Raw genomic sequence first — 22,958 nt, forward strand, 5'->3', positions numbered from 1 at the left:
AGACGAGCTGCTGCTGGCTTGCTGCTGGTGTGGTACAGCACCGTGCGAGGCGAGCCGAGACAACCCCGAGATAACAGCTGCACCGGAGGAAGAAAGGAAAAACTGTCGAGGTGAGGCCTCGTTTTGTGCGTGTTTGACAGAAAGGAGGACACTTTTAAGTTGATTTGACACACTTTTAAATAAGGTCGACTTCCAACATCGGACACCTCCGCTTAAGTTAGCCGCGGAGTGATTTCTTAGCACTTGGTAGCTAAGTTGAGCTAGTGGCTAGCATTGGGAGGCTAGTCGATGAGTATGAAGGAGGGAGGAGGAAGAGGAGAAGCAGGAGAAGGGGGGCTTTTCTCCACTTTTATGTCCGATATCAAAGTCATCGCTGTGGGTACCGAATGACACCCCAAAGTCGTTACGTTAACCGGTCGCCGGAGCTCTGCTCCCACGCCTCGCCATCGAGCCCTCCCCAGCGCGAGCGGCTCCTTGTCGAGGATGTGACCTTCCTGAGCTCCCGAAAAGCATGAAAGCCATCCATCGGCGAGCCTCCACTTGATGGTGGCCTAGCGCGGCGAGCTAAAGCTAAGCCGAGCGCCCGACTATCTATCTCCGCCGCCACGGTTGCTGGCGAGTGGCTACTGCCCGGCCCCCTCTAGCCTTACCGGTATCGGGTAGCGAATAAAAATATCCCGTCCGTTTCGAACGTCTGCGGGGGAGTGTTCGAACCGAGCCGGCGCTCGCTTTAAGCTTCGGCGGAATAACCAGTCAGTCGGGTTGTCAAGACGGGCGAATGCTAAGCGAAGCTAGGTGGCTAGCCTGGGACACCTCCGAGCAGATGGTAAACTATTTTTTTTTTCACTTGTCAATTGGAATCGAACAAACTTCCATAACGATATTTCATCCCCACTCGATGGACGTCTAATGTGTTTTGATCACATCTACAAGGTTATACGAGAATCACATCCGATCAAAACGCCATTTCTTTAAAGTTGTGCAATCGTGTAAAAAGCATTTATATTATATATTTACTTTGAATGATGTGCAATCAAACAAGGAAATTGTTAATTTGGACACAATGTTCAACTGACTTGAGGATAAATGCCTCGCAATGCGCTATGAACTTTGGACAGTTTTTTTTTTTTTTAGTCAGTAAAAGATAAATGGATCTTGCTGTTCGGCTCTTGTGACATGGATGAGTCTTCCTTGTTAGTTCATGTGATTTGACTCTAAATGCATGGATTGTGCTAAAATAGAGAGTTAGTTTGTAGGATTTCAAGCAATGATTAAGGTTTCAAAGTGGTGTGTAGTCAGTTATGATTTCAAAGTCGCCTTTCAACTCAAGGTTAGGCTGTCAGATGAGAATGTGAAACTTGGGTTTGGGTGTTAAAACAGTGTTGGGAATTTAGGTTTCAAACTTGGATTTGAATCATTTTAAATTCAGGTTTCAAACTAGGATTTCAAGGAGCACTATACCCCCCACCTCCTTTCAAAATTGCGATTAAATTTTTTAAAGGTCCTTTTTTTTTTTTCAACGAAAACAAGAAATCTATCGTGTTTTGACAAACAATATCAGATCTGTGATAGGATACTAAGATGAAGGCAAATAGAGCATTCATATTAAAGACAGTTTGTCTACTACAATGTGCAGTCTTTTGAACCTTCACCACCGCAAGTGCCACACAAGTGTGGTGTAAACATAAGTATATACTATGCTGAAAATCAGTAAGAAACCACACAAACTAAAGTGCAGATAACAACAATAATGCAAACAAAGCTATGGCTTTACAACTTCCTACATATCACTTCATGCTTCATGAAAGATGTGTAAACTGCACTTTTTAATCACTCAACTTATCAAATATGTTAGATACTGACATCAAAGTCTGATGAGATGAAAAACTCCGCTGTCATTGAACGACATGCCAAATTGCAAATTTATTTTTCAAACTTGTTTGAACCATTTTAAATTAGGGTCTCAACTCTCAAGAAAATTTGTTAGGTTTTTATTTCAGGTATTATGCCATAGTCAAGTGTCACACAAAAATTAGAGTTTCAAAGTGGGATACCAATCTAGGAGTAATTAGGGTTTCCAAATACAGGTTGGGCTCCAACCAAGAGTTACAAATTGGGATTTCTTGCCTGAGGTTGGTTTTAAAATGAAGGTGTCAAAATGTGTTTAGAGTTTCAAATATTTCAAACTTTGGTTTCAATCATAGATGACTTTCAAGTTAGTGTTGGGTTTTCAATTTGGGGCTTATAGCCTTGGTTAGGGTGTCTAGACAGAGTTAGGGTTTCAGATTTGGGATTCAAGCCTTAGTTATGGTTCTACATTGACATTTCAAAGAGGATTTTTGGTGTGAGAATATGGTTAGGGTTTCAAAGTAAGGGTTCCATGCAATTTTAAAGGAAAATGCTATATTGGGATATGTATGAATATATATATGATATATGAATGAATTTCCTTAAACATTATTTTTTGGGGGCGATGTTTTATGTATCACAAGTGCTATTGAACATCCCGAGCAATTCATCAAATTGTGTCTTGATGTGTAATGGCATCACATGGATGTAGGCCGTTCGGAGGGAACCCCTTTCAAGTCGCATTATGGATCCCTGTAGGCTAGAATGTGATTCAGCTTGAATGAAGCCGCCTGACTTGGTCCGTGTTGACACCATGCAGTCATTAGTCGTGTCCCCAAGTGCACGCACACTCAATGACTTCCCTCACACAAACTCCCTCGCCGTGCTTTGATTTTCAATTCGACTTTGTAACGCCGGGTCCCGTGACCTCACAGCTGGTCACGATGGACTTCAGAATAGCCGTCGAACGCGTCACTCAAGCATCATTCGCCCCACTCGCAATTCCCGTAAGCCATAAATATAGAACAGATGAAAAACAGTAACTGCGGCAGTGACTTGGTGTGCCTTTTTGTGCTGCGTGAAGATGTGTTCTTGCTCAAGCGGCTGTGCAAACTGGTTCATTGTGTGCGCTTCTTGACCTGCAAATCTTGTATGTCAGTACGTCGTAAACTGTGGACCCCAACTTCAGCGTATACCGTTTATGAACTGCACATTCACTGTTTTAAGCAACATTCTGAGGCGAAAGGTCACGTGTTAACCACTGTTAACAATTGGGGGGGGGGGGGGGACAACACAAAGCCAAAGCCAAAGAAGCAGCAAAAACACATCACCTGCAGAGTCACTCAAGTTCCCGGTCTGCTCATGGTCTCACTACATTCCCATACGTTGGAGCCAATTGTGTCGCTGGCTTGCGAACGCTCGTCGAATCTCGCCATTCAAGCGGCGAAGTGTCCGAGTGGCTAAACAACGTGCTAATGCTCACTGTGAAAGCTGCGTAAAGCTTAGAATGTCTGCTGGATATCCTCATGCAGATTTTTACCATGCCATGACGGACGCGTCTCACATCGCACACTTGTTATAAAGTTGCTCAAAGCTGCTTTATAAATAGCCCGAATGCTTGATTCATCTTGACTTACAAAAGCTTGAGTGACGCAAGTGAAGGTGAATTGACTTGAGGCTTTGACAGTATGTTTAAAAAGTTAAAAGAAGACTTAAGTTTTCTACAGTAAATATTTTTTGTCCCAAAATTAAAGAATACCTGAAATGTAGAAGTTTCACTTATATATATATATATATATATTTATTTATTATTATTATTATTATTTTTTTTTTTAAATAAAAACAAAAGGTACAGAGAGTTCTCAGGGTCAGCAGCATCTCTAATAAAGTAAACTACAATGTAAATAAATAGTTCCCTGAGATTAACACAGTTTTAAATTGATCTACCATCGGCTGTCAGATTTTTATCTTGACAGCCGATATTCGTCAGAAGCCGGTAATCAGTCTATCCCTAACCAGAATAAAAACATAATTTTATGAGTAGATATATTGTTTTTAGAGAGAATTTTATAAGAATATGGTAGGATCTTTCAGTCTTAATTTAACAATGAAGATGTAAAGTTACTAATTGAGGCGAATCCTCACAATAATTATTAAGTCTAAATATTCATGACGGTACGACTCAAATAAAGTCCTGTTTATTATGAGTATAAAGTTGTTAATTTCACAAGAAGTTTTATATTTTGTGATTATCGTCAACATTTTACTGAGGAAAAGGGTAACATTATGAGCCTTGTACTTTTAAGAGATTTTACAAGAAAAAAAAGATGTTATGAATATGACAGCATAAGTTTAAGAATTAATTAATAAACTCAGTTTCATAAAATAAAAAAAAGTTACATCGCAGCTTTATTTTTATATGATCAATTATTTTTGGCTCGTCTTGTTCTGAGAAGCCCTATCATTCAAAGGGAGCTTTTCATTTACGGAAATGTGGTGGAAACACTTTTGCATTGTTCTTTGAAACTGTCAAGTTTTTCTTGTTTTTGTCTGCAGCCAAAAGAAAAGCTGAAAGAGCTGATCTGACCGACTTGCAGAAAACAAGAGACCAACCTTTGGAGATGTGGGATGGGTTCGAAGGCAAGTAGTGAATATGTTGCCTTTCCGGCAAGCATCTGAAGCACATTTTTCAGTGGAATGAATGTTGAAAAAAAAAAAAAGCAGAACACGCCCCAGAGTTATAAATGTGTCTGAGCAAGCTATCAATTTCGACATCACTGCGTGACCTTTAAAATATATTGTCAAATATAATACATGATCCTGGGTGTCGATTCTTTATTTGCCTGACATTCCTGATGACTGTTGACAGGTGTGAAGGAGGAGGATGAGAGGCCATTAACACAAGGACCCTCCAAAGTCCCGCCTTCGGAAATGACTGACCACAGAGATGTGCAGGACATGTCAGTTGACATAATGGACGGGGCAAATGGGGAAGAGGAGGAAGAAGAGGAAGAAGATGCTAATGATTTGCAGGCACCTGATGAAGCACAGCAGCAAATAGTCCAGCGGCAGCCCGACGTGTCCTTCAGAGGTATGGGAAGAAGCCAGTCCCTGTCTTCCCCGCCTCACGGGCAAGAACAGGACGCCGACACCGATCCCGACTTCGACCCTTTGCTCGAAGGGGATTCGCACGGAGATTCATTTCCCTGTCAGCACTGTGAACGGCGCTTCTCTACCAGGCAGGGTCTGGAGCGTCACATCCACATTCACGCCGTCGCTGGCCAACCAGCACAACTCTTCAAGTGCCAATACTGTAGCAAGTCCTTTGGCTCACAGGTGGGTCGGCGGCGCCACGAGAGGAGGCACGAAAGTGGCTTAAAAAAGAAGCCCGGCTCCTTGGCCGGAACTGCTCATCTGCTCAGCCCTTTGGTGCAGACGGACATTTCCAGTCCTGACTGCACCAGCCCTACCAGTCACTATGCGGCCGTGGGCTCGCAGCTAACTGGAGGACCTGCACACTATGAAACGGCGAGCAAGGAATCAGGGCCTCATGCTGACCCTCCTTTCATTTTAGATGAAAATGGAGCATCTAAAGAGCTCCATCCTTGCAAGTACTGTAACAAAGCATTTGGCACGCACACTAACATGCGACGGCACCAGCGCAGAATACATGAACGACACTTGTTACCAAAGGGCGTTCGGCGGAAAGGCATGCTGCTGCAGGAGGCGTCAGCTCAGCCGCGACCCAACGCTTCACCGAATACCAGCCCCGCCCTTGTGTACGTACCCAGTGCCGACACGGAAGACGAGGCCGACCGGGACGATTACGTTGTGGACATATCCAAAAACATCTCAGAGAACTTGAGTTTCTACATTGACGGCAAGATCGTGTCCACCAGCACGGTGAGTAGCTGTGAGGTCATCGAAGTGGACACTCGATCGGCTGCCCTCTTTGGTCTGGACACCGTCATCATCAGCCCCAACCAACTCAGTCAGGCGCTGAAGGTGGATGCTCGAGCCACTACTGCCAAGCAAGTGTCCAGCTTCTGTCCGCCGTCATCCAAAAGAAGAACGTCGACACCGCCACTTGTTCCCGGCCTCAAAGTAGAGACGGAAACGTCGTCCATGGCGACGTCCTCGCCTAACTTGCTAGTGGGTGGCCTAATCCATCAAGCGGCGGATTCATCGGGGTTTCAACGTGAGAAAAACGTTTATCTGTCGCCAAAGCTCAAGCAGCTCCTCCAGACGCAAGACGTTCAGACGTCCATCACGCTCATAACGGAAAGCAATAGGCTGGCGTCCCCGCTTTCTGTCACGCCGCTGCAAGGTTCCTCGGGTCGGTTTAAAAGACGAACGGCCTCGCCCCCGTCGTCTCCGCAGCTCACTTCGCCGTTTAAAACAGAAGGCTGCAAGTCTGAGACGGTGAGCTCGTACACCCTAAAGGTACCAAAGCTGGAGAACCTCAGTGTCTCCCCTCTTGAAAACTCTCTGGACAAGGATGAGAGTGCAACCTTGAGCCCTTGTGGAAGTAACCTTGCCCAAATCTCCTCTGGCAACGCTTGCAATCAACAACCCTTGGACCTGTCGAACACTGTCAGTAGAAGAGGGGACACCTCCAACAAGGTTCTCGGCGATTCTGCACTTGATTTGAGCTTGCATCGGAAGACTGTTGCAGATGTGGACTTAAAGGGAAGTGCAGCACCACAGCTGCAAGTCAAAAAGAAGAAGCCAAACACCAGCATGCTTGAAAAGGTGCTGATGAACGAGTACGTGGGTTTGCCTTTGCCGACAGAGGAGGGACCCTCGCCGCTTGTCAACCTCACTTTTCAACCGCAGTCTCCCAATGTTGAGTCTGCCCACCGGTCTCCTCCATCCCTAACCCCCGTCACCATGAACCCCTCCTCGCCCGGCACTTCGAGCGTGACATCCACAACGCCGCCTCCCCCCGTACTACCCACCGTGCCCTCGCCGCCAGCCATGGCGAACTCTCCTCTCTCTCAGCCCGCGGACTCGGCGGCCCAACGGCCTCTTCCTGTCCTATCACCAAAGATGTCGCCATGGTCACTGTCTGAAGAGGAGGGGAGTTTGTCTGCCGGTGATGACAGAGACGAGGAAGAGCAGCATCATTCTGAGACACTGGACTCCCCGAACACTCCACTCCAAGATCCCCTCGTTCATCCTGCACCTCTTGAGCCTTCTTCAGTCGGCCTGTCGGCTACAGAAGACATTTCTCTGACTGAGGCAAGCAGCAGCCTGCTGAACGGTGAAACTCACCGAGACCTCGACTCAGGAACTCCAAAGTCTGAAAACTCCGACTTGGCTGCTCTGTCACCCAGGCCGGAGTCTTTGCCGACATCTCCGCCGCCTGTTGTGTCACAAGACCCGGCCCCACTGCTGCTTCTACAAAGCCTTCCTTACGCCAAGATAAAAGAGGAGCCTGAGAATTGCACAGATGATGCCTCTGTCATGAACCATGTGCCTCGGGATGATGTTGACCCTTCACCTCAGCCTCTCGAAAAGAACCCCGATAACCCCGCATCCGAAAAAATTGACTCGTCTTACTGCAAGACTTTTGTTTGCAACGTCTGCGAGAGCCCGTTCAGCTCCATGAAGGAGCTCGGCGGGCATATTGCCGAACACGCGTCTGATTGGCCCTTCAAGTGCGAGTTCTGCCTGCAGGTATTTGGCGACGCAGACGCACTTCTCTCTCACAGGACCACACTACACGGGGTGGGCACCATCTTCGTGTGCTCCGTTTGTTCCAAGGAGTTTGCCTTTCTCTGCAATTTGCAACAGCACCAAAAAGATCTGCATCCAAATGACACCTGCACACATACCTCCGTGGAGAGTGGTAAGCTCCGGCCACAAAACTTCACCGACCCATCCAGAGCCAAAGAAGAAATCAGCGTCTGCACACCAGCACAAGAGAATTCTGAGGAAGCGGCAGAAGAAAATGATGCAAAGCCTGCAAAAGAAGAGCCTGACGTTAATGGTAATCACGCAGATGACGGCACGGAGGACCCCAATGAGGAGCTCTACACTACTATCAAGATCATGGCCTCTGAGGGCGGAAAGCCCAAAGGCCCCGACGTCCGTCTGGGCCAGAACCAGCATTACCCCAGTTACAAGCCGCCCCCCTTTCCATATCACAGTCGTTCCCACGCCGGCTCCATGGCCTCCGCCACCAACTTCACCACGCACAACATACCGCAGACGTTCAGCACGGCCATCCGCTGCACCAAGTGCGGCAACAGCTTTGACAACATGCCAGAGCTGCACCAGCACATTTTGGCTTGCGCCAACGCTAGCGACAAGAAGCGTTACACTCCCAAGAAGAACCCCATACCCCTCAAGCAAATAGTCAAGTCTCCCAACGGGGTGGCGTCACCCTCAGCAGGCCAGAGTGCCTTCCGAAGAATGGGCCAGCCAAAGAGACTGAATTTTAACCAGGACGCAAGCAAAACAAAAATGAGTGCCCTGAGTAAGAAGAAAAACCAGCTGGTCCAGAAAGCGATTTCACAAAAGAATAAAGCCGCCAGCTCGGCAAAGAAAGCTGCCGTTAAAGTTGAAGAGGTGCAAAATACCGTCTGCCCCCACTGCAGCCGGGAGTTTACCTATCAGGCCAGTCTCAGCAAGCACATGGCCGTCAGCTGCCCCATGAAACCCACCCTGAAAAAGAGCAAGAAAAAACTCGAAGACAAGAAAAAAGAAGCCGTCTATGGCGTGGATAAAAATACAAGGAAGAAGGAGTGTGACGCAGCACAAACTGAGCCCGAACTCAAACCTCTCGGGAAGACGAGAGCTCGTAGCTCCGGTGCAGCAGAGCTACCCGAATCACTGCAGACGGCGAAGGGCAAAAGTGTGCAGAAGAGGCCCGCTTCGTTCCCAGCGGCGACCCCCTCCGCCGGCAAAAAAGCCAAGAAGATCCAGGCTCAGGCATCGCCCACACACTCTCCCGGTGACGCCGCAGCACAAAAAACGCCCGCGAGAATGCAGCGTATGGGCAAAGCGCCGCCTAAGAGGTTGGCGGAGCCCAAGTCGTCGTCACCCCCGCAGCCCAAGAAAGAAGAACGCTTCTCCCTCCGAATGAGGGAGAGGCTCAGCGGTCCCGTCACCAGGAGCTCGCAGATGACAGCCCCTGCCGCCGAGGCCAAACCCGAGGAAGCACCCACGCCTGAGCTTAAAGACGCTCCGGTGGGTGATTTGGGATTTTCATGTTAAAGGGGGAGTTTGCAGTGTTAAGTCTGCTAGCAAGATTTGAATGTAGCCTCACTTCTCTGATCTATGGATGTCAATGATAACGTCAATATCGTGATGTCACGATATTATTCTTAAAACCAGCGCATTTGTTAAAAAGGAGTTTGTATTCCATTTGTGCAGTTCCAGCACCCTCTGGTGGTTAGTTTAATAATGCAGGTTAGTTATAATTAGGCATGTTTTGGCTACCTACATTTAAGACCCACGCTAATGGCCAGATAAAGGGGAACAAAACACATCAGAGTTCCCCCACAAGTTGACTCGATTCACACATTGTGTGTGCATTAGCAAGTATGACATTTTTGTTTTTTGAAATAGCAAACTCCCTCTTTGTTTGTCGTAAGATTGTGACACCGTGCATTAAACTACATGCTGTGTTGTTCCAGGAGGTGCTGATGAAGTAAGCCATGTTGACCTCGTCGTGTTCCTGGAACATTGGGATCTTGTTGTCCCACAATTAAGGACAACTCGACTGCCTTGCGGGACTGACTCTTTTCCTTTTCTTCCACTTGTCATGCAAACTAAACTGAGCCTCCGTTTGTGTGTTTTTTCGCAAGCCTTGCAAAAAAGAAACACACTGTAAATGGCAGTGAGTTAATATATATAAATATATGTAAAATAAATGTGTCATTACTTGACCCAAAACAGTAACATTAGGGCTCTGTCAAAGCTGATCTATTGCAAAGGGCAATCATGCATCAGTTCGGGACTTCTACGTTTGGCTGTTTTAGGCTCATTTTGGACAATATATTTTCCCTAAGCCTACTAATGCATGAGTTGAAATATAGTATATAATCTAGAGAAGACATTTCCAAGTCTCTTCCAGTGGCCACTGGCTTCAGTTCATGCATTTTTGTTTTGTTCTGCAAACCTATGTGGGATTGCAACCTTTGTAGTGGTCGTATTGTTGAAAATGTTCTATGGGCTTATCATTTGTGTGGGGAAATGAAATGTGGCAGTTGACTGCAACAATCGGTCCTCAGGAATTCTGTGTGTGTGCGTGCATGTATGGATGGACAACTTAATTTCTCCAGCCTGGATCCCAATGACATCTCATGTTTTTACTTGTCCGTTTGTTTCTCTGACGTTAGCAGGCGATTCCAGCGGTAACGTTATTGCGGCCCACTCGCCGACTTGACATGCGATGATATTGATCCTTGTCCACAAAAAAAAAGCATTAAACATCACTCGCACGTCCCTGCAGCACTTTAGAATCAACTGCCAAAATGTGTAAAAGATTGGCCTCATGAATTGAACAATGGAATGTATTTGTCAGTGGGGTTTTTTTTCTCCTGAAAATCGGTCACTATATGTTCAAAATGCATGATTGAAACATTTTTGGACAAAAAATGTAACAGTATCTCTTATTCCCACATTCTTTGTGGCTTTTTTTGTTGTAATTTTTGTTTGAGAGCCATGCCAACATAATGTAACAAAATGGATGCCGGTGTCCCTCCTAACATGCTTTTATAAATATTTCTCCGCCATTTCGAGCACAGGCGCTGCTCGATACACTTGTAGCATGTACATGGGAAAGTCAAATTCAACACTATGAATGGACTCTAATTTATATTTACACGATGAATCAAAAAAGTGTTTTGCCTTGCAGCGTAAATGGAAAATTTGTGTATAGGGATGAACAAACATCCCGAATGACCTCAAGTAAAGCGTTGCTATTATTGACCCAACAAAAGTGATTTGTTTCTTACAGTGGCCATGTCCTTGGATTTATTTTGTTACATTCTTACAGGGGGAAAAAATTGGAAGTAATGTGCTTCGGATTGGACTGGAAACTGCTGACAAGTGAGACTTGACTGAGGATTTTTGTTTTGCCTTTTCAACGATGAAATAATCAGTTTTAATTGATACTAGTCCCTACCATGTGCAAATTGTCAGTTGTCGATCAAATGGGAAGGTAACTATATTTTTTTAGACTTTTTGGACTGATGTCATTGTTGAGCAGATCTGTGACTAGATGCAGTGGCAATAAGAAACCACGCATGTGCCTTTGCATTTTAATTCAATTTGCGTTGTCAACAGTTGACTGAAAAAGAGAAAGACTGGAAAAGAGAAATGTGTCGATCAAATTATGTACGTTTTTTTGTGTTTTTAGACTTTTACGACCTGTGTGGTGTTAAAAACGTACATAAAAGCATTACAAATGTTTGACACGGAACAAGCAATGTGAACATTTTTCACTGCAAGCGTAAAAAGTTATCGATTAACATCCCCTTGATAGACATTGGGTCAGGTAAAGGGAAGTTGTTAGCAGAGCGGTACTGCCACCTAGTGGCTAACATATATATATATATATATTTGCATGTATTAATAGCCAGCCTTTTCCTAACCTTGCTCTCGCAAGATGTATTCTCGCGGTATTTGTGAGTTAACAAACTCCCTCGAGTGAAGCACAAATCAATCTCGCTATTGCCAGACTAGTTTTTCCCTGGCACAAAAAGTTAACGTTTCCTGTTTTGTTATGAGCTTCTTCTCTAGTTAAGGCTACTTCCAACGCCTGGACAGTATCTACAAATTTGCTCCAGGCGTGCACTGTGTATATTTATGTTCATGGAAGTATACTCTTTACTATGTCCTTGTCCTTAGAACGGAGTCGTCCCATCGTGTTGCTGTAAGGGAGGGACGTACTGGATCTAAACCACTAGATGGCGGTAAGTCCATATACTGTATTACAGTCTGTATTCATCCTTTTTCTTCTTCTTTACTAATCTTTATTTAACCAAGGCACATACTAACTCAAAAGGTCAGTAAATGTGGCTTTTTGGATGACATGTCAGGATTAACATAAAATGCACCTTTACAGGTAAACATTTGAATACACTTGCGGAGCTGTTAATATTTCATTACTTTCACACAATTTGCTCTCACGGGGACCTGAACAATGAAATTCACAATGCATGCCAAGTCTACCTTTCAAGGACTTTCCCAGTCTCCGGACCTGCACTATTTGGGTGTCGTTTATGTTGCACCAGGTGAGTGTGAATATTTTTATACTATACCGCTGCGTTCTCTTTTCATGCAAATGCAATTTTGTGTTGCTCGCCACCCGGTTTGACCCCACAGAATTGCAACCGGAATTAAAATGTCAGAGAAGTAGAAGCTCGAGCATTAAACATCTATTTCAACCTGCTGATAACTGCTGAATAAATCCTACAGAGTAGATCCTCCCTGGGAAGGAGCTGTTTCTCAACTGTTGTTTTGGTCTCATGAAAGGTTGACAGCAAAATGAAGGAATGTTTAAATTCATGATTAAACCACCTGTTGTGAATTCGGCTCTGTAAGAACAGAAAGTTGTGCAAAATGTGCAGAAACATCGAACAGTTTAGAGAAGGTGAAATTAAGTCAAAGTAATTTACCTTTAAGGTTTGCCCCAAAGAAGACTAATCTATCATTTTGTGGTAGTGTATTTTACGTACAAAAAATATCACAAGAGTATATGTAACTTGGCTTGTAACTTAAAACACTCTTATCTCAAAACATATTTCCCCATTCAAATGAATGGAAATGCCCCCAAAACATGTTTTATGAAATCAATATACCACTCTATAATAATGTTCTTATTAAAACAATTCTTAAATAAAAAAAAAAGTAAGAATTAAACCGTTTTTGCCGCATTTTTAACTTCAACTCAATGGACATTTTGCTGCTCCTTCTGATGCGCGCATGCTTTGGCTGCCTGGGGGCGTACATGGAGACAGTCACAGCTCCTCAACAAGCTATAGTGCTCTTTAATTTTTTATTTTTGGGTAGTAAAGTGCTATATGAGGAAGGGGGTACAATCTGCCATTTAACAAAGGTATAGATACATTATGTGTATGTTAATTGTCACAACAATTAAGTGCGATTACCTGGTGAGCCAATACTGGACACAGTGGTTGGTTGGGGGATATTATACAACATGTGCAAGTCATGTCACAGTGCACTTTAGGGCTGCAGTTTATATTCCACCAGGTGTGTGCGTATGTGTGATGTCAAATGGTGAAATCGTTCTGTTTGCAGCACACCGCCGTGCGCTCCCTCTTTTCATGAAAACGCAATTCAGTGCAGTTCACTACCCAGTTTGCCTCCACAATATTGCAACCGGAATTAAAATGCCAAAGAGTAGAAGCTTGAACATGATAAAAAAAAAAAATTCTTCCTCACTGAAGCAAGAAAAGGGAAGTTGGCCTGAGGTCGCCATGCCAACCGCATCCCAATGTAACAGTGCCTCTAAGACCTAAGAGAGGTTTTTTTTATATTGATGTAATTTGATGCCAGCATGTGCTCTTTGATCTCCTTTTGGCTACACGCAGCGTGGGATTTGTTTTGACTCATTATCCAATTTTCACTGCATACTTCAAGTCGTTGATCAGATTCTTCCCAGACGTTTTTTCTTCTTCTTTTTTTTCAATTTCGCTGTCCTCATCACAGGGCGGAGATTAACCTCTCGAGGTTCCCGGCGGCCGTCCGAGCCTTGAGATGGATGGAGAAGGATTTGCATGAAGGGGAATGCGGAAGGGGAGGAAGTGAGATAAAAGTGGAGGGTGGAGACGACGTACACAGCACAGCGCCTCTGTATTAAATATAAAACATACTGTACATACTAGGAGGAAATTAGCAATATTTTAGACTTTAGCTTTATTTTCATCTCAATCTTATACGCACAGTCAAAATTCACGGTTTAATCCTAGCTCTGTATTAAATATAAATCCATATTAAAAACAATAATAAATCCCCACACAATCAGCGCTGTATTGTGATTTGTGGCCATTTATATATAATAATAATAATAATAAAAATGAGGGTTGTTAAAATTTGTGTGTTAATTTTGAGTTTGTTTAAAGTTCCTTTAACGCCACTAAGTTTTTAAAATGTGCGATTTAATGAGCCACCCCTTACTTGGAAAGCCTGTACTTGGTCGCAACGCAGCAGACACGTCCACGTCCACGTCCAAATTTAGCAGTAATATATTTAATAATAATGCATATATTTGTGGAGACTGGGGTCAAGTTGTATTTTCCAATTTTAAAAATGTGCAGAATTTCACAACTTACTTCATGTTAAAGATTAGATAGCTCTTCATATGAAAAGAAAAATGCACTGAGCTGTCACCGTTTTACAAATGTAATTATGCCATCAGAAAAATGACCTGAAAAAACACAAATCAATATCACACTAGTTTTTTTTGCAGTACAGTACATCTTTTTAATTTTAACTCCATTTCATGATTTATTATGAAATGACTGTATCAATGAACAAAATATGCAGCCATATTTCTATTCCTTTAATATTTTCCCCACTTTTATATTAGTAAGAGTATGAAACTTTTCATTGTACATTTAGAACAGATGTCAAATTTGTGAGTTAACTATTGAAGTCATGCGATTAATTATGACTACAAATTGTAATCGCCAGACAGCCCTAATCAAAATATAATAGATATATAATCATCCCCATCCTTATATATGAATATGCTGCCTCCTCAATCCAAGAAAACCACCTTCCTCGGCCCCTCCCTTCACCACCAAACTCACCCAGCCAACCCTTCTCCCCATCCTCACCCCTCCCCTCCTCCCCCCTCCCTCCCTCCCTCCCTCCCTCCCTCCCTCCCTCCCTCCCTCTCCATTCCCATCATCCACACAGCGAGCACTTCTTGCTCACATCGCTGCGAGCTAGCGGGGCTGCGTCTGCTCCCTCAACGGCAGCGAGTAGGAAGCGGACGTTGTTTTGGAAGGTAAGCCCTTCCTTCCTTCCTTTCTTGGCTCTTTCTCGCATCCCGCCGTGACGCGTCTCTTGCACTCACCACAGCCGCCATGGAAGACACGCTCACCTGCTGCAGCCAGGACGCCACCTTCTCTCAGGTGTTCGGGCGGCAGGGACAGCTGATGCAAGCCAGTGAGTTGACGTTCCTTTCTCTTACACGGGAGGGTTTGACGTGCCGCGGAGGGACGGGACGCAAAGGACAAAAAAACGTCCAAAACTCCCCAAATGCTCATCATGTCATGTTGGATCACGTTTTCATCAATTTTGCGCGGCCCTCGGAGGACTTTATAAATGCTTCCCCATCGCTGCTTGACTGCACCCCGCCAACCTTCCCGTTAGGCTCGTTTAGTTCATGCAACAGATCCCTCTCATCCATCACTGATGCAAAAAGGAAGCTACAAGGATGGCAAATGTTCACGAGTGGCTGATGTTTTAATTGTGTGCCTGCGATGCGGGCACATCTGCAAAGTGCACGGTTTCTTCTTAAAAGGGAGACATTATGCTAATTTTGTGGCACGCATCTGTCAAAAGAGCACACTGTACTTGTTACCTTCTCTGAACAATTTAGCTGCAATTGATTGAATACAAATTGACGTTTCGCTGTAGTGGAACGCAATTTTCAAATTTTCAATATTGCAAAAACAGAGAATTTAGTGAAGTCAGCGTAAATAAAAGAAGTGTTCGGTAAGTTATCAACAACAGTCTTTCATGTTAATTTTGCGTTTTATTCACCTTTAATGTTACCTTAAGACTAACCTATAAGACCAAAACATTTGTGTATAATTAATCTGATACTGTTTATTGTAAAATAGATTAATTTAATGTTTGTGTTTCCTGGAAAATACATGGCAAAAAGGTCCTTGAAATAAATTGTTGTATAACAAATCGCAATATTGAGGAGAAAAATGCAATTAGATTACACTAAGTTGTTTATTTATTTATTTTGAGTTAGACTTGTACTGATTAAAAGTAAAATTGGGCATGCTGATTCCAAAATTGCAGTCTAGCACGTTGACCCTCCAGATAAGCCAAATTCCACTGATTAGCTGTAGTAAGACTGTAGTAAGAAGAGCTGAAAAAGGAAAAGTGTTTTAGTTTTCAAAGCCTGAAACTATCCCACCGCATTGTTTTCGTTACATTCACACTACTCATTTCTTTCTTTCTTTTTTTTTTTTTTTAAAGAAAATTCAGATCTTATAGCTCAAAAACTGAGCTCAGTTTTAGATTTTAGATTCTTTAAAAATTGTGTTCCCCAGTGTTATTTTCACCCCGCAGATGTGCCAATGAGAGTACAACTTTATGTTACAATAATGATAACCCAGCATGAATACTCACAGAAAGATGTTACTAAGTGGAGTTATGCTCTCTTAACTCATTCACTGCCATTGACGACTATAGACGTCAAAAATTAATGTGAACTATTTCTATTAGTTAAAAAAAAAAAAAATTCATTAAATTTTTTATGAAAACCTAATTGTACATTTATAAGAGATATTAAATTATCATGCGATTAATTACGATTAAACGCCCCTTATTTTTAATATATTTTTTAATTAGGCCCGTCAGGCGATTACAATTTTTAATTATAATTAATCACATGACTTCACTAGTTAACTAACGATTAATCACAAATTTGTGTGTGTCAAATCTGACGTGGATTTCGATTGGCTGTTACATCTGACGCGTTGCCGCCGTGCAAAATGTGTGGCCGACTCAGGGACTCTCCTGAAAACGAGTCGCACTGCACGGGAGTTCAGCCCTGTTTGTTCGGACGCATTGCTCGGTGTGCGGTGTGTTTTAGAGTGCACCGTTGTCTGCCATGAGTGCACGCATAGAAAAGACTAGAAAGTAAGAAGGGGGGGGGAAAAAAGGTCTGACTTGACAGCTAGCGTGTTGGCTGGGGCTTTGGGATGCCGCGGCCGCTTTAGAGCGCCTCGTTGTCTTGATGTGGAAAATAAAGAAGAAGAAAAAATATATATATATACTTGACTTACTTAAAGATGCATTTTTCCTACATAAGCAGCTTGCATATTTTTTTTTTGCACTCTTGCTAGGTGGGCGCACATTTCAGAGACTATTTGTTCAAAAGCAATTAAAAAGTCAATTTTCCATGTTGTGTATCTCTCAGACATGATCCTTTTCCCGCATCAGCAGTTTGACGAGGACTCGGCATCCCACGAGCGAGCGCGTCATATTCATAATGCGGATATATGAGCAGGTACGCAGGGAAATGCTGCAAAGGTTGAATTATTGACAAGTGGCAGCGATCAAGGTTTTCAGGAGGCAACCTTGAAAGGATTCGCTTGAGGGACGTTATTGTAGTGTCACGGTGAGAAAATATCGCGTGGGCAGCCGGGAGGTGGAATTGCCTCCTGAGTGAAATTCTCAGCTGTTGCGTCCCCATATGAGGACTTTATGACGCATCCGTTATGGTTAATGCCAACGCAGAGGTTCAAAGCGAGAGCATCGGCGCTATTTTTAGATTTCACACGGCGTACACTCCCTGGACACTTCATTAGGTACACCTGCGTGGTTGGAATGATGCATTCGTTGTAAAATGTCGGTAATATTATAGCCATTGTAATCTTAATGTGTTTTAATGTTGTTGACTTTTTGCGCCCTTAAAAAGTATTTTTAACTAATTTCGTTGGCTTAGTCTGCATGTATTGCTCCACTCGTGTTAGCTTGGGTTTCTAATTAAGTCCTTCCGTGATGGTCCGACTACCGTCATTGGCTAACAACTTTTATTTTGACCTTTGCGGCTAATTGTTATAATTGTGGCTGCGCATTGTCCTTGTGGTTAGCACATCTGGCTCGCAGTAAAGCATCTGGGTTCGAATCTTAGGCGTGAGTGTAAATGAGCCCTGTGATTGATCGGCGACCAGTCCAGGGTGTATCCCGCCTTTCTAAAAAATGGGCTGTGACATTAGCGATGACAAGCGCTCGAGAAAACGAATGGCTGGAAATAACAAATAAAAGACAATAACAATAAGCGCATATTGCATTAATGAAGCCCGGCAGAGCATCTGGCGGTGGTCCGAGTCCAAATATGCTCAACGGGGAAAGCTGCTCAACTTTATTTACTGCCCAATCCAATCAGCTGCCGCGAGTGTGTGTCACTTGTTTGCCTGGTGTACAAACGCGCTGACTTATGAGGTGTTTAAAGACCCCCATTTGCATAAGCTGCTCGATTTCCTTGCTTGCGGCGAGACACATGCGTCTTCATTAGCTCCCCGCCGCCAACTCCATCAGGCCGCTCAATAAAGCAATTGGAGTTGGCTGACAGCGGGAGTTCACTGTTTGTGCTCAGCGGCAGTAGTTCAACACAGGGTTTGTGCGTGCGTGTAATCCATAATCCTCCTAATTGTTTTGTTTTGTCTAATATTTGGTGGCGAACGTCTTGGTAGCTACCTTACTAGTTTTATAAATAACTAAGAAGCTTTGTGTTTCTTTAATTCTCCCATCTACCTACCTAGCAAACAAACGAAACAGACTCGTTTTTGTGTAATTCTGCTTGGTATGGAAGCAGCCAACTTTTGGGTAACTAGTTTGGTGCAATTTTACTAACTAACTAGATTTAACGCAGAAATTTTTTTTTGCATTGTTTTTTTGCTTATCTTGCTAATTAACTAAAGAATGTCATATGTTTTTGCACAATAACAAAGTAGTGATGAAAAAAAAATGTGACTCATAGTAAGTCGTACCTACTTTTTGTGTACTCATTCTTGGTTACATTAAATATTTTTTGGTGTTCATGCATATTATTTAATCCTGCTAACTAAAGAATATACTACTTGTGTAATCTAACTAGCTAAAATGTTAGCGTGATAATGAGCATAACTATGTCGCTACTTTTTTGTGTACTCATTCTATGTTTTACGTAACTTTTTTGTGTTCATGCAAATCTTTTACACAATCCTGCTAACTAAAGAATGTACCAGTAGTGCTTTTGTTAGCTAAAGTTTTCGCATAACTGACGAGATAGGACTCTTTTCTTTTTTGAGTCGTTTTTGTGTAATCATTCTATTTTTTCCCCAATTTTTTGTGTGCAATCATTCTAATTTCCACATCACTTTTTTTGTGTGTTTCAGCAAATTAGCTAGTTGCCAACCTTTTTGCTGTATCTAATATTTTTGTAATCTTTCAACCTAACTATTTTTGTTATGTTTTAAAACTGTTGTGATAAGTTTAAATATCTTTCAAATGTGTAGGAGGGATAAAATTACATTTAATAAAACAGCTGCGACAACATCACTTGTCCTTTATATGACCTTCGTAAACTATATTGAGATTTTTCACCTATTGCCAGTGGGGTCTGGAACATACACCCCGCGATAAACGGGGGTTCAACCTACTCTTTGCATACCGATAACTACTTTTGGCGCAATTGTACTAACTAGCTAGGTAGCCAATGAGCTAGTTTTTGCGCAACTATCTATCTATATAATCTTACTAGCTAACTACCTTTTGTACAACAAATAACCTAACAACTAATTTCTGTGTAACAAAGTCCTTTTTGTGTAGATTGGTAGGCTAGGCTTTGTCTAGCTAGCTAGTTAGCTAACAATTTTTTGTAACCTTACTAGCCAAATAGGGTTTGCGGAACTGTTTTTACGCAATTGTACTAACTAGCTAGGTAGCCAATGAGCTAGTTTTTGCGCAACTATCTATAATCTTACGAGCTAACTACCTTTTGTGCAACAAGCAACCTAACAACTAATTTCTGTGTAACAAAGTCCCTTTTGTGTAGATTGGTAGGCTAGGGTTTGTCTAGCTTGCTAGGTAGCTAACTATTTTTTGTAACCTTGTGTAGATTGGTAGGCTAGGGTTTGCGGAACAGTTTTTACGCAACTGTACTAACTAGCTAGGTAGCCAATGAGCTAGTTTTTGCGCAACTATGTATAATCTTACTAGCTACTAGTTATTTTGTGCAAATAACAACCTAACAACTAATTTCTGTGTAACTTAAGTCCTTTTTGTGTAGCTCGGTAGGCTAGGCTTTGTCTAGCTAGGTAGCTAACAATTTTTTTCCCGTAACCTTACTAGCCTAATAATCATTGCGGAACAGTTTTAACGCCATTGTACTAACTAGCTAGTTAACTAACTTTTACGTGTATACCTCATTACAGTACTCTTTGTGTAATTGCACAATTTATTTTATAACTAGTTGGGTTTTGCGTAATACAAATAAACTGAACTGAAAAAGACCTCTTGCCATGTTTTATAGATAATTGGCGGAGGCACTTGCACCTGGTGAATGTTAACCTACATGATATCAATGGTTATTATGCTCTTGATGTTGAAAGTATGTGTAGGTGAGCGAACACGTTCCAAGTATGTGTTCACCTCCAGCGAACATCTTCCCTCAGATCGAACGCCCTCACAACTCCAACACTTAAAAAATATGCAGCCCAACGTGCTCATTTTTGCTGCATCAACTCGACACGCAGCGCTTTTAAGCTTCGAGAGGGAGCCGCTTTTCGCAGAACCGCTCAACATGTACAACAGAAATCCGGTCCAGGATGACAACGGAGGAGACAGCGAAAATGTGTTGTTATTAAAATATCGAGAGTGAATTTCGAGCGCTTTTCCGTGTTTGCTGTCACAGCTGCGTTTTTCTGCATCATTGAGTCGTGTGCCGGAATGTCTGCTGACTCCGCATATCTGCCTCCGAGTGCCCACTCGCTGCTTTAAACTCCTCCTCGCTCTCTTCACCTCCTCACTGTAGCCGCGTAGCCAGCCGGCGTGGTCTCACCACAATTAAGTACCAAAAATGGATGCATTATTAATAGAAATCTTGCATATGCTTTTTAAGGAGTAGCTTGGAAGGTCATCACTGCTGGGCTTTGAAATGTTATCATGAGAAAGAATACAAAATAGTCAGAGAATTAATATGATTAAATCGAGGTTTTGTTTTTTTCAAGAAAAAAAAGGACGTATATTATAAGAAATGAATAGTAATTTTCCACTAAAAAGAATGATTTTATATTATAGCACTAAGAATTTCAATACTCACATTACAAGAAAGTGACGATTTTATGAGCGTAAAGATTATATTTTGAGAAAGAAGTCATCATTTTACAAGAAATTAAGTCATTTTATTATGAGAAATAAAAATTCATTTTAGGAGATAAAGGCCTATTATTGTTGGGGGGGGGGATAATTTTACAAGAATGAAGTTCTGGCTCGTCCGTCAGAATATTTAAAGGAAAATTTTGTATTTTATAAGAAAATACATTATATTGTATTCTATTTACACAAAAAAGACAACTTTATTTATATAATGAGAAAGATATAGTTTTACATGAGAATTGCGTAACTATTATTATTATTACCAGAAATTTTACAAGCATCAAATTGTATTATTAATATAAAATATATATATATTTTAAACGTTTATAATAATTGTCCAAATACGGAATGTAAAGAAAAAAACACACACCCCCATCCCCACTATTTTACTTAATCAAAGCTAATATTATGAGAAAAAAAATTCATTTTAAGGAAGTTCCATTTCATCCCAGCTGATGTTAGACTTAATATCACGGGAAGTCATAATATTAAACAAATTATAATACACTGCTCAAAAAAATTTGAATTCCCTGAATTGTTTAGATGTTTTTTTTGTTTGGGGGGGGGGGGGCAATTAATTAAACACTTTGTTCACGTTGTTATTTTATGACAATAATAAAGATTTCAAAATATGTTTTATTTTTACAAAGAGTCACAATGATACAAGAATACATTCCCAATATTGGAAAAAAATATTTTACAGGAATCAATTTGACCAGAAAAGTCATACTTTTTAAGAACAAAATTGTTTTCCTGCTGTTTCCATGTCGATTACAACTTCATTCTTGTTACACAATTGCTCCAGAGCACACGGCGACAAGTTCCATACAACTTCAGCGTCGTCTTTCTTGCTGGAGTTCAACAGCCAACTCTGCGTGATTGTCACCGACGTGACATCTCGCATCCCGATTGTTGAGCAGCGGCGCGATGCCGAGCGAGCGAGCGGGCGCCTTCCCGAGGAGAAGTCTGCCGGCTCCCTCCCCGCCGCCCGTATAAATATGCATCAGTCACCCCTGTGGTGATGAAATGTAGCTCATTCTCTTGGATGCTTCCTTTTAACATGCAAGGCACACTCGCTCGCATCGTGAACGCCTCAGTGTTCCGACCACAAACTATGCATCATTTATACAAAGTATGACACGTACGGCGTGTATATTTTCTATATAAATATTCGAAAATCGTTGTTTCTGAGAAGATAAAAAAGTATATGTACAATCTTAACTCATTCACTCCCAGCCATTTTCACTGAAGCAACCCCCTTTGCTCCCGGCTGTTTTATTGGATTTTGACTGATTTTGCAAGGCCCACAGAATATTGTGTTCCATTGCAATAACAAAAATGGAACCTACCAAAGGAAAGATTAGTCTCTTCTTTTTATCTGTTTGCGTTTAGCATTAGAACAAAGCCAAGTTTCATCATTATTCACAAACCTGTTGAAAACAATGGGTAAAATGAGCTTTTTTCCAACATGGCCCTGGTTGATCTCTTATCGTCTTCTGCCACCTGCTGGCCGTTTTTTGTAATAACTACAATTTCTTTAAGCGACCTCTTCAGGTCAGAAGCTGCATCAAAGCCTTCTGTATGCTCAAGCATAAAAAAAACATGTATAAATACGTTTTTGGGAGTGAAGGACAAAGTATTAAAATATTTTTTTTAGTTTGAATGAGTCTTAAAAGTGCTGGCTCAAAAAGTAGCCCAAATTGGGTATCATAGCTAAGTCAAAAAGTGAGTACACCCCTCACATTCAAACTATCTTTTCAAAGGAAGAAATTACACTTTTAGACAATAAAAAGTCAGTGTAGATCTTATATTACATGTATTGTTCCCTCAAAATACAGCAATTCATAGCTAAACCCCTGACAACAAAAGTGAGCACATCCCTAAGTGAAAATGTCAAAGTCCTTCTTTTTTTTTTGTCATCTGACTTGTTTGTGTAAACCTTTGTTTTTAAACTGCTGATTGGGTGAAATGGCTAACCCGGTGCATGGCCCAACAGGGTCCATTCAAATGCTGGGTTACTC

At 42.2% G+C, this 22,958-nt stretch overlaps 2 protein-coding genes and 1 long non-coding RNA gene across 6 annotated transcripts in view; all 3 read left to right on the forward strand.

The window, feature by feature from the left end:
- Positions 1-9,756, forward strand: prdm2b (PR domain containing 2, with ZNF domain b). 2 transcript variants are annotated; one of them, XM_086086315.1, is made up of 4 exons: positions 1-110; positions 4,405-4,488; positions 4,718-9,042; positions 9,492-9,756. In XM_086086315.1, the coding sequence occupies exons 2-4, from the start codon at positions 4,470-4,472 to the stop codon at positions 9,507-9,509; spliced, it is 4,362 nt and encodes a 1,453-aa protein (XP_085942441.1). In that variant the 5' UTR covers positions 1-110; positions 4,405-4,469; the 3' UTR covers positions 9,510-9,756. The 2 variants fall into 2 exon arrangements, with proteins under 2 accessions (XP_085942441.1, XP_085942444.1); XM_086086318.1 differs by lacking the exon at positions 1-110 and adding an exon at positions 155-826.
- Positions 9,757-10,976: 1,220 nt separating this feature from the next.
- On the forward strand, positions 10,977-14,526 carry LOC147167426 (uncharacterized). The gene is made up of 3 exons (XR_015096240.1): positions 10,977-11,020; positions 11,710-12,095; positions 13,534-14,526. It is a non-coding gene; the product is annotated as an uncharacterized LOC147167426 (long non-coding RNA).
- Positions 14,527-14,752: 226 nt separating this feature from the next.
- kaznb (kazrin, periplakin interacting protein b) overlaps positions 14,753-22,958 on the forward strand; it is a 92,421-nt gene continuing 84,215 nt past the window's right edge. Inside the window, exons 1-2 of one of the 3 annotated variants that reach the window (XM_086086320.1) lie at positions 14,753-14,836; positions 14,911-14,997. Coding sequence is in view for 1 of the 3 variants with exons in the window: in XM_086086319.1 (XP_085942445.1) it covers positions 14,916-14,997 (82 nt within the window). In the remaining 2 variants the exon portion in view is untranslated. The remainder of the gene's footprint in view (positions 14,837-14,910; positions 14,998-22,958) is intronic. The other 2 variants (XM_086086319.1, XM_086086321.1) reach the window with 2 other exon arrangements.

Source organism: Leptonotus elevatus, chromosome 10, assembly GCF_054856555.1.
Source record: "Leptonotus elevatus isolate MCC_2025b chromosome 10, RoL_Lele_1.0, whole genome shotgun sequence".
NCBI classification, from domain to species: Eukaryota; Metazoa; Chordata; class Actinopteri; order Syngnathiformes; family Syngnathidae; genus Leptonotus; species Leptonotus elevatus.